Genomic DNA, 12128 nt, shown 5'->3' on the forward strand with positions numbered 1-12128 from the left:
CTCTCTGCCCCTCCCCTGCTCATATCCTCTCTCTCAAAATAAATATACTTAAAAATATCGTAAAGTCATTGTTTCCTTATTGATATTTTGTCTGGATTATCTATTCATTGATCACAATAGGTACTGAAGTCTCCTACTATTATTGTACTTCTATTTCTCCCTGTAGGGATGTTAATACTGTCTTTATATATTTAGGTATTCCTATAGCTGTATTTGCACATTTTCTTCTCCATGTGTCGTATAGATATTTCCATTTCAAACATACAGGTTTAGTTTTGTTTGTATATCCTACAATATAGTTGTACCACAACTTATGTAGTCATTTCCTTATTGATGGACATCTGTTGGAATTTTGTGGAAAACACATTAAGTTTATAGATAAGCTAACAAATGACATTCAAGTCTTCCCATTCAGAAACATGTTACATCCACTTACTAAACACTTGTCTAATTTTCTTCATAAGGATCTTATACATGCTCCATCATCCATTAGCCACTTCATCACCTCCCTGACAAGTAACATGTAGAAGAAAAGGGCATGTGGAATGTGTGGAAATATAAACACACTTATTCAGATATGCAAAAACTTAGGACTTCATTTGCAGTAAGGCCCTCCCTCACCTTGCTCTGGAGCCCCTACTCAAATGGCAAAATTGGGAAGAGGAGAGATTAACCAAAAAAGAACTCCTCTTTCCTAGGCTTCGAATTTCCCTTTGGGTAAATATTGATAAAATTAAAGTTCAAATTCCTGTCAGGCTATTTCTTTCAGGTCCTCTCCATCCCATTTTATCATGTTGGGAGTCAGTGCAGAGGGGCTTGCTGTCTCCTGGGTTTTCACTAGAATATTCTTCCTTTCACCTATTACTGAATGTCCTATTTGTGCCTTACACTAGCATCTCCTAACTGCCTCAACAGGGAGTTTGAGATTCTGTACCCTGAGGTTTCCTCTTCCCAATAGCTTCACCTACCCTCATTAATTAGAAACATACTTTTGACAGAGGAATTTACAGTCTGCATCTGCTAATTATGCAACTTCTTCACTTGATCTTAGCCAAAAGGCTGAGAAGTGATAACTGTGCACTTCTTTATTCATTTCCAGTCCTCTTCACCCTGTTGTTTTCAAGCCATTGGACAGTGAAGTTATTATTAATGAACTCACATACAAAATACAAACATTCCCTGACCCTAAAGGCCCCCAAATGCCCAGCTGTTGTTAAAAGGTACAGCAGAAACTGCTACATCATGAACATACTGATGATGAAGACGTTTATAAAGTTTATTGTACTATCTTAAAAAACAAAACAGAATTGGAATTAATCTTGGAAGGTAATTTCCAAAGCCCCTTAGCCTTTATATGAATTCTAATAAGGACTCCTCATAGGAACCTAGTCCTAGAGGCTTATAATGCCACACACTTCCACCCACCTGCCCCACAGTAAGCAAACTGGGAACAAGACTCATGTTAAGCATAGCTGCGCCCCCATAAATCAAGTTTGAACTGTGTGGGTACATTTATACATGGATTTTTCCAATAAATATATTGGAAAAATTTCCAGACATCTGCAAGAAATTTCAAAAAACTTGTAGACAAATCTTGTAGTCTAGAAATACTGAAAAAATTAAGAAAAAGGTATTAAGAATACAATATATAATACATATAACATACAAAATATGTGTTAATCAACTGTATATTATCAGTAAGGCTTCCAGTCAACAGTAGGCAATGTTAGTGGTTAAGTTTTGCGGAAGCCAAAAGTTATACACAGATTTTTGACTGCACGGGGGAACTGGTGCCACCAACCTCCATGTTGTTCAAGGGTCAAATGCAGATGAAAGCAATAATTAGAGTAGGGTGGAAATAAAAATGGACAACTGCAGAACACATTATTTTATTTTGACAAAGAAAAAGCAGTAGTTGGCAATTGTAAAAAGTTACCTCTCCAGTAAGATACTATATACCATAAAAATAACAGACCTTTTTCTATACATGAAAACAAGGCCTCAGTTACAGAAAGCACACATCATTGGGTTCCAACTTCATTTAGACAAGCACGCTAAACAATGTGCTAAAGCTTGTGTTAATATAAAAGCTTATTACAGGAACGTGACATACAGGACCACCAACTAGGTTCTTATTCCTCAAAATAAATCTTCCTGAAGCCTTGTTCCCAGAAACATGTCTCTTGCTAGTAGAGCTACATCCAGACTCTAGGCCGGAAGGTAGGGGCCAGTTTTTCTGGTTACTTTCAATATCTTAATCTTCAAGCAAGTAATTAGGGTTAACTACTAAGTAGGGATCCTCTTCATAGCTCTCACTTCCTTCTGTAGAGCCTTTCAGTCCAGCTTGGGTGAGCTCAATCAGAACATGATCCTGTGAAACACAAAGATTTGTCCTGAGGTCTCCAGCAGTAGTGTAAAAATGCCCCATCCACATAATTTGACCCTTCTGAGTATTTGCAACTAGCATTTTCTTCCATTTCTCCTTCATAACCTCTCAGAGAAAGGACTATACCTTAAAATCTTTACCAAGTTTTGCTACACCCCTTTCCCATTAGGATACAGATCTTTTATAACATAAATCTCTTTTGAAAAATTACAAAATACATAGGCAAGCTCAATGTTGTGATTTTAGTAAGGTTTCCTGGCATACTACATCTTGTAAATATGATTTCAAAAAAGACAAAATACATGAATTTTAAGGTTATGCAATTGTGTAAAATCCTGATAAATATGGTTATCATTCTGTTTATCACTCTGATAAGTGTTCTAATTTCATTTAGTATAAATTTTTAGTTACTAGCCACTAACTCTTTCATATACCACCCGTTCATAATTCAGTTAGAGGTATAATCTAAAGATAATTAACATGGAAAAATTTTCACTCTGAGCTAATAAAAAAAAGTAGAACATGCCACATAGCTTAAATGTACCTGTAAGTTGATCTAAAATACCCACAAATGAGAGGAACTCCTAGCCAAGCCCATATAGAACTCAGGAAATAGTGTTCGATCTTAAGAAGGTAGAAACGTCCTATAGTATGAGCACTACTGCCATCAAGAGGGACTGGACGCTTTTAAGATCTCACTTTATGTACTAACAAGCCCTTACAGGAAGAACACTTGATCAGCACAGTGTAATTTCTCTAGTCTTTTGTAAATGAGCTAGCTAGCTCAGGTGGTGTCAAACTTAAAAAGGTAGCTCCAGTTTAGATCAGCTAATTTTACCAAATGTCCCAAAGTAGACTTGTGGTGTGGGTCAATTTATCTTACACTGATCCCAGAAGGCATTAGGAAGGGAAGGGCTGGCCTGGTGCAAACACACTGCCCAGCACTAGAAAGACAACTGAATGTTTACCACCCCAATTCAGATTTTCATAGATATTATACCACCTAATCATACACTCATCTACTCACACAAGTAAAGGGTTTTTCAGATGATACAATCCTGATAATGTGACACTCATAATATTTATAGAGTGAACACTGTAAAGTGAGCTACAGGGCAATTGAATCTGCCACTTAAACATAAAAATTCAATCACTCATCAAATATTTGATCTATGTGCCAGGCACCACTACAGGTCTTGGAGGTAGAATGATCAATAAAACAAAGTCCCTGGCCTCCTGGTGCTTGCATTCTAGTAAGTCAAACTGAAAACCTAGTGCCAGGCAATGATAAGCACTATGAAGTAACACAAAGCAGGGTTAGGGAGTGATAGCAAGAAGGAGGCTCTTATTATTATTTTTTTAATGTTTATTTATTTTAGAAGGGGTGGAGGGGGACAGGAGGGAGAGAGAGGGAGAAAGTAGATCTGAAGTGCTGATAGTGCAGAGCCTGACGTGAAGCTCAAACCCACGAACTGTGAGATCATGACCTGAGCTGAAGTCGGATACTTAACTGACTGAGCCACCCAGGTGCTCCAGGAGGCTCTTATTTTGACAGGTTAGGCAAGAACCACCTCTTTGAGAAGGTAACATTTGAGCAGACACCAGAATGAAAGAGGGAACCTAGGTAAAGAGACAAAGGACAAGTGCGAAGGTCCTCATGTTTGGTGTGTCTCTGGAATAGTGACAAGGCCAGTATCACTGAGTAGCAACATGAAGAGTCCTATGCAAGAAGGTGAAGAGGTATACACCTAAGGAGGGGTTTGGTTGTAGAGGTTCTGCAGGCCATGTTATGGAGACTGGAAGGAAGAACTGGAAGGTAGGGCATGAAAACGTTTTGATTTGTTAAAAGATCTGTCTGGCTGCTGGACAGAGAGCTAGTACAAAGGGGGACAGTTAGGAGGCTCCTGTGAAAGTTCAGGCATAGTAGCTTAAGTAAATGTGAAGGCGGTGAGAATAGAACACAGAATATATACACTGAAGGCAGGGCTCACAGGATTTGCTGCTTAAAGGAGTGGCTATGAGGGAAAACTGGCATCATGGATGATTCTAACGTGTTTGGCTTACAACTGAGTAAATGGGAACACTGTGGGGGGGTGGGGGAAAGAACTGTTTTGCACACATTAAGCATGAGATGCCTATAGTTCACAAGTAGGCAGCTGGTTACCGACATCTGGAGTTTAGAGGAGAGGTGACAGCTGAATCTGGGAGACATCAGTGGATGGATTTAAATTCATAGAACCAAATGAGATCACTTAGGTAATCAATGTAAATACAAAAGAGGTCTGAGGATTGAGTACAGCACTCCATTTAAAAAGTGACAAGACTCAGGAAAAGAGACTAAGAGGAAATAACCAAAGAGATAGGAGAAGACCCAGGAAAATATGGTGACTCAGAAGGAGCAATCAACAGTGACAGACCAATAGGCCAAATATAGAGAATGACCAACTGATGTGAGTAGGGAGGAGGCATGCCTGTAATGATCCTGTTAGAGACTGGAAGAAGTCATAGCACTGGGCAGTGCCACTGTGAGGTAGGTAGGATCAGTAAAGAAGAATCCACTTGATGGGAATGCAAGCTGGTGCAGCCACTCTGGAAAACAGTATGACGGTTCCTCAAAAAACTAAGAATAGAACTACCCTCTGACCCAGCAAATGCACTACTAGGTATTTGTCCACGGGATACAGGTGTGCTGTTTCGAAGGGACACATGCACCCCCATGTTTATAGCAGCACTATCAACAATAGCCAAAGTATGGAAACAGCCCAAATGTCCATTGATGGATGAAGGGATAAAGAAGATGTATATACATACAATGGAGTATTACTCGGCGATCGAAAAGAATGAAATCTTGTCATTTACAACAGATGAACGTAAAGGAAGGGAAACAAAAATAATATAAAAACAGGGAGGGGGACAAAATGACTCACAAATATGGAGAACAAACAGGGTTACTGGAGGGGTTGTGGGAGTGGGGGATGAGCTAAATGGGTAAGGAGCATTAAGGAATCTACTCCTGAAATCATTGTTGTATGATATGCTAACTAATTTGGTGTAAATAAATAAACAAAACAAAACAAAATAAATTTTTGGTCTCTATCCCAGACCTACTAAATTACAAATTCTGGGAGTGGTTCCAGTGATCTGCGTTTTAGTAAGTTTTTCAGATGATTCTGGTGCATGCTAAAATTGAGAACCATTGGATTAAACTGAGTTACTCAAGTGAAACCTCCATCTTATTCATTTCCTCAAAATGGCCTCCCTCAGGGCTGTATGTTCCAGGCCCCTTGGAGGTTTATGTATGCCCTGCCCAGAATGCAGTAAAGCTTGTTCTTATCTTTCCTATAATGGCTAGATAACTAGTAGAGGTAACATAGTTTCTTCCCCTCCCTCTCATGTGGCACACAGATGGGGCAACGAGTGTGTTAAATGTTAAACCCTTTGACCTCATCACAGTGACCTCAGCATATCCCCGCACCTCCTTGCTTTATAAAATCTGTGGATTAAGTTCTGGACTTTACAAAGGGTATCTGCTTAGCACCTGGATCATCGTCCACGTGACTCCCCTTGTCATTAAGTTACCCTGAATAAAACTCTGCGTATATGGTAAAAAAAAAAAAAGGAAAAGAAAAGAAAAAAGAAGAGTCCACTTGAGATTAGTGGCATGAATTTAAAGTAGGACATGGCACATGATTGTATGCCTTTCTCCAGATACTTTTAACTCCTTGGATATGGCACAGTAAAAAGATTTAGATTTAACCAAGGCTGGGGTTTTGCCAATCAAGTAGAACAGAGAAATTATAAAGTGTGAGAAAATAGTGATCATTGGGACAGACCATAGACTGTAAGCTGGGTGATGGGGGAGGTGAGTATGTGGGGAAGAGGAAATATAGAAAACAGGCAATAGAGGTCAGAATGCTTGCAGGTTTATGGTAAAGGGAGTGGAGTGGAAAACAAAGATTAAAAATAGTCTGATAGTAAGACCCTAACCCTACCTTCCCAGATTTAACTTAGGTTCTGCTGATTCCAGCAGAGGAAGTAAGTCAATTAACTGCTGTAAATTCTTTTTTACAACTCATAATTCTTTTTTTCCTTTCAATGTTTTTTTTATTTTTGAGAGAGAGAGACAGACCATGAGCAGGGGAGGGCCAGAGAGAAAGGCAGACACAGAATCTGAAGCAGGCTCCAGGCTCTGAGCTGTCAGCACAGAGCCCTACGCAGGGCTCAAACCCACGAACTGCAGTATCATGACCTGACCCTAAGTCAGGCACTTAACCAACTAAGCCACCCTGGCCCTCCACAACTCATAATTTTAACTAGATCCCAATGATTCAAAATAAATGAACATCTATGAACCTGCAGGTATGAAGCATGGACTCCCTCCCTCATTAATAAGCAAGAGTAGCTATGTACGTACATAGTGGGTGAGTCGATGGATGACTTTCTCTATAATTCTCTTTTTATTTATAAGTTCCTCTTCAGAATCTATTTCTGATTCGATTTCCTTCAAATACCAGTTAACAAGCTCACTCCTCTTTAATGCAGACTCATCCTCTTCTGCAACAAAAAATACATTTCAAAAGGATTAAATTTGCCTTCTAGCAAATTGTATTGCCAATCCTTGGGGTTTGCATACACAAGATAATGTACAGATTAGATAACCATCAACCTGTCAGAAAGAATACCTGCTAAAATAAGGTTTGCAATGTTCCAGTGTAAGCTTGAAATAACCTGTCATATTACTTGTATTAAAGTATGCCTCACTTTATCCTGAGGAAAAAAAATCTAATAAAATAGAGATTATAAGAAACAAGTTTCTTGAAGCTATTAATATTTCAAAGTATGAAGCTGTTTCCTTCACCTTCTATGAGAATGTTTGCCAATAGTAATTGACAGCATAAATTAGCAACAGCAAGCAAAACTTCTTAAACATAACTTTTCCTCTTTGGAATAAGGAAGATTTTACACAGCTGAACCAAGAAGTGAAATCCAAGGGCATTACTCAAAATAAAAAATTATCAACTTATTTCAGCAAGGTCTATCTATACTGAATGATTATCTACTTTGTCAGAGTCCAAAGCAGAAGTCCAAATTCACAAGAAAAGATGGAACCTGGATAATAGCGTAACTATCACAGAAGCAAAGTATTAATAAGAGAAAACTCTTAGTCTTGGTTCTAGCTACTGTTACTAAAATGAAAAATGAAAAATAGGAAAATTCTAGCTTTACTGACAATGGCTTTGAAAAGTTTTATTATGGGTGTACTGAAACTTCAGTGGTTGGTCTAAATGTTCTCAGTAAGTGACCTTCTTGGCTTAAAGTTGTATTCTCTGTGCTGGACTAGAGAACAGCTGTCCACCTGAAGACTGAGAATTCATTACTACTAGGTGAACAGTATTTTTTTTCTAAGGAAAAGAAGATCTAGCAGAATTTATCTGTGGAATGCATACAGTGCCTGGGCGCTAACCATTATCTTTGCTCCATCAATGGTTTGCCATGTTTAAAATTTGACTACATGAGAAAAAGACAAATGAAATACAATGTGAACACAAGAACATGTGAGCTCCCAAAAGTTTTTATGTGAGAAGAGGGTGGGAGGGCTAAAACCTGTCTGTCATACTGGCCTCTTTACTGCCTTCTCTCCTCCCTCCCACTGGTCTACAACTCCCAAGGGGCAAAAACTACAGGATTCAAATCTTTAGTAAGCTAAGACAACCTCACTGTTCTCTTCCTTCCACAGACAGGACACTGTGATGAGAGTGTCCAGAAGCCAGCATTTTTGGACTTTTAAATAAGAATTATCTGAGTGCTAACCAGCAAATTAAAGTTTAAGTTCAACACCTTGATTTCATCATTTTCTATGCCAACTACAGGCATGGTGGAATAGCACAGTAAAGCAGTTAATTAAGATAGGCAGGATACTAGTGTCCAGATATCACACTTTATATACAGAGAAATGAGGATTTTACTTCATTTTTAGGTATAGAATGTACCTGTGCCAATATGGTCTTTTCAGTTCAATTACTTGCCTACAAAAATAAATAACCTAGAGTCATCCATTTGAAGTAAAGCCATTGTTAGGAACAGTGATTTTGCATCTGTAAAAACATTTAAGTGCTTCTTTATATATTATCAGATCCTAACTTCTGATTCTCAAAAATATTAAAATAGGTGAAGGACATTAAAAAATGATCTTTGTCTGACAATGAACTTGTGGGTGAAAGGTCCAGACTGTCAGATATACTGATAGATTTTCTTTGCCAAAGTGAGCCTCTATAACAATTTATGATCTCTTCCGACAAAACAGTCTTTAGCAGTTAGAAATGGCTTATACAAATACAACTTATATGAATGACTAAGCATGTGGCCATACTAGGTAAAGCCTTACCTTCCTCCATCTTTCTGAGGTGAAGCACAATAAGGTTAGAGATTCGGCAGTACTCAGAGAAGCCCAGCCTTAAGGAGGCTTTAGGAACAAAATCTTGGTTTATGTCTTCACTGTGGCCATTGATTCCATTCACAGGAGCAGGGCTGTCAACATGACCTAAGTGAAATATCAACCATCTGAATCTTGTTTTTGTGCCTCCAACACTCCCCCATCAAATGTTTATATAAGTATACTACTTCTATTTTAATACTAACTTCTACACAAGCATATAGTTACACTCAGTATTTAGTCATTTTACAAATAAATTAGAAACAAATTTGTAAATGCTAATAGTGAAAACAGAAACTAATTTGGAAGGAATGGGAAGGATGGCAGTTATGAAGATTCCCTGATCTAAAAGTTCATTTGCTGCTTCAGATTCGGTGTCTCCCTCTCTCTCTGTCTTTCCCCTACTTGCACTCTCTCACTCAAAAATAAACATTGAAAAAACAAACAAACAAACAGGGTTGGGGGGGCACTGGGTGGCTCAGTTGGTTAAGCGTCTGACTACAGCTCAGGTCATGAGCTCGTGGTCCATGAGTTTGAGCCCCGTGCCAGGCTCTGTGCGGACAGCTCAGAGCCTGGAGCCTATTTCGGATTTTGTGTCTCCCTCTCTCTGTGTCCTTCCCCAACTTGCGCTCTCTCTCTCTCAAAACTAAATAAACATTAAAAAAAAATTTTTTTAAGTTCATTTGCAATATTATACACAAAATGTGAAAATCTGTTATTTGTCTGTTTTTTGTTTTAAAGTTTATTTATTTTGAGAGAGAGAGCGAGAGCACAAATGGAGGAACAGAGACAGGGAGAGAGAAAGAATCCCAAGCAGTCTCTGCACTGTCAGCACAGAGTCTGATGTGGGGCTCAAACTCACAAACCATGAGATCATAACCTGAGCCAAAATCAAGAGTCGGATGCTTAACTGATGCCCCAGTATTTGTCTGTTTTAATGTAGTCAAGAACATGTTTTTACTTCAAAAGCAAAATAACAATAAATCAGGCCAGGAAATTAAGTTCACTGTCACCATTTTGGTGTATTTTCTTTCAATCTTTCACACATAGATATTCTATATGAATTATTTAATTGTATTTTACCTTGTAAACAGTTAGTACAATTCAATATCCATTTTTTCCCTTTTGCTATACAGACTTCAAAACCATCAACAAGTGCACTTTTATCATAATATCTCAGAGAACATTTTAGTTCTTAACTCCAGAACAGTAAATGAACAAGTATCTCACCATTGATGCCATCTGGGCCCTCATCTACCTCCATCTGGGCCTCTTCTTCTTGATCTAGGTTGACATCGGGTGTTTCTACACGGATGATTGACTTATTCAGTAACCTGAAAGCTTCCTTCACATGTTTAGGCTGGACCTAAACCAATCAAGATGAAGTAAATCAGAAAGTCAGTCTTCTTGATATACCAAACAGATTCTCTCCTTACCAAATCATAGTGGCATTTTAACTTTTCTCACACTCTCCCTCTCTCACACACACATAAAATACGTGATAACACTGTAAGTTCACCAGAATGGCTTAAAAAGACCAACAATATATGGTATTGGAAATAATGTAGAACAACTTTCATTCATTGCTGGTGGGAATATAAATTGATACAACCACTAAAGGAAAACCATTTTGGCAGTCTTTACTGATCTGAACACACATATAACCTCTGACCCAACAATTCTACTTCTAGTGAACAGAAATGCACACACACATATATGCCATACAGACCAAAAGACATGTATCATAAGAACCCAAACTGGAAACTATCCAAATGCCCATTAAGAGAAGAATGGGTGAGTCATTGTGATTTATTAACAGAATATTACACAGCACAAAAATGGAAAAACTAGTATTACATAAAACTCAGATGATATTTTATAGTTTTAATTCTGTATGAAAAAAACAGACACAAGGGGGAACATATTCTAGGACTGCATTTATACAAAGTAATCCTTACATCTTTAAGGTTATCATTAAACCCTCACTTCTGTGATCAAATAATCTTTGACAAAGATGCCAAGCCCATACCTTGGGGAATGGATAGTCTCTTCAACAAATGTTACTGGGCAAACTGGATATCTTTTATGATAAAGAATGAAGTTAGACCCCTGCCTGACATCACATACAAAATTAACTCAAAATAGTTTGAAGACCTAAAACTATAAAACATTATGTAAGAAAACACAGGAAAAAAGCCTCAGGACACTGGATTTGATAATAGTGTCAAAAGCACAGGCAACAAAGGGGTAAACTGACAAATGAAATGATATCCCATTCAAAAACTTCTGAGCATCAAGTGAAACAATCAACAGAGTAAAAAAGGCAATCTACAGAATGGGAGAACTTATCTGCACATTATAAATTTGATAAGGGATTAATATTCAAAACACAGAGAATACCCATGTTCACCACAGCATTAATCACAACAGCCAAGAGGTGGAAGCAACCCAAATGCCCATTGATGGATCAATGGATAAACAAAATGTGGTACACAGCATCCCCCTTATTCTCAGGGATTATGTTCCAAGACCCCAGTGGATGCATAAACCATAGATAGTACTTAATCTTACATATACTGTTTTTCTTATTCATACATATGTCTGATAAAGTTTAATTTATAAATTAGGTACAGTAAGAGCTTAACAATAATAAAATAGAACAGTTACAGCAATGTACTTAATAAAAGTTATGTGAATGTGGTGTCTCTCAAAATAACACTGCATTGTACTCACCCTTCTTTTGATGAGATGATGTAGCTTTAGGCTACTGCTGACTTTCTGACAATACTTCAGGAGGATCATCTACCTATTAATGGTAACTCACCTCTATATGTACTCCATAACCTGGGAGATGATTATTTCATTATATTAATCAAACTAAATTCAATAAATACTTCACAGCAACCTTCTTCAAGGGAGAAATCCCAGCACTGTGTATCTTATGAGCACTCAACAGTATATCAAAGATAAAAACATGCTTATAAACCAATAAATCAATTTCTCTTTCCTCCCATTACGTTAAAGTGACTTTGATACCTCATCACAGCAGTGCATTCGAGCCATTGCTTCAGAGAGACGGATCATGCTCTCAAGTTGTCGCACTGTAATCCTCCACGAAGACTTGATTACTCCAGACCCATCCCTCTGGCGGAGACGTTTATATTGTTCCACAATGAAGTCCTCTGACTCTTTAGAAATCTGTTTCAGAACATCACTGAAGTCAGGGCTTTTCTACTTGATGGGAGTGGCATTAAATGTAAGTTTAAGAGCCTTCCAGGTAGAGACACTTTGCGGAAGTGAGAGGGTCAA

General features: G+C 38.0%; 1 protein-coding gene across 1 annotated transcript in view; it reads right to left on the minus strand.

Moving 5' to 3' along the window:
• Positions 1-1873: 1873 nt before the first annotated feature.
• The window catches only part of LOC125917301 (DNA replication licensing factor MCM6), a 29492-nt gene continuing 19237 nt past the window's right edge, over positions 1874-12128 (minus strand). The window contains exons 10-14 of the mRNA XM_049623537.1: positions 11856-12017; positions 10050-10185; positions 8772-8927; positions 6801-6940; positions 1874-2371 (exon numbers count right to left, since the gene is read on the minus strand). Of these exons, the coding sequence (XP_049479494.1) occupies positions 2255-2371; positions 6801-6940; positions 8772-8927; positions 10050-10185; positions 11856-12017 (711 nt within the window). The 3' untranslated portion in view covers positions 1874-2254. The remainder of the gene's footprint in view (positions 2372-6800; positions 6941-8771; positions 8928-10049; positions 10186-11855; positions 12018-12128) is intronic.

Source organism: Panthera uncia, unplaced genomic scaffold, assembly GCF_023721935.1.
Source record: "Panthera uncia isolate 11264 unplaced genomic scaffold, Puncia_PCG_1.0 HiC_scaffold_1668, whole genome shotgun sequence".
Lineage (NCBI taxonomy): Eukaryota > Metazoa > Chordata > Mammalia > Carnivora > Felidae > Panthera > Panthera uncia.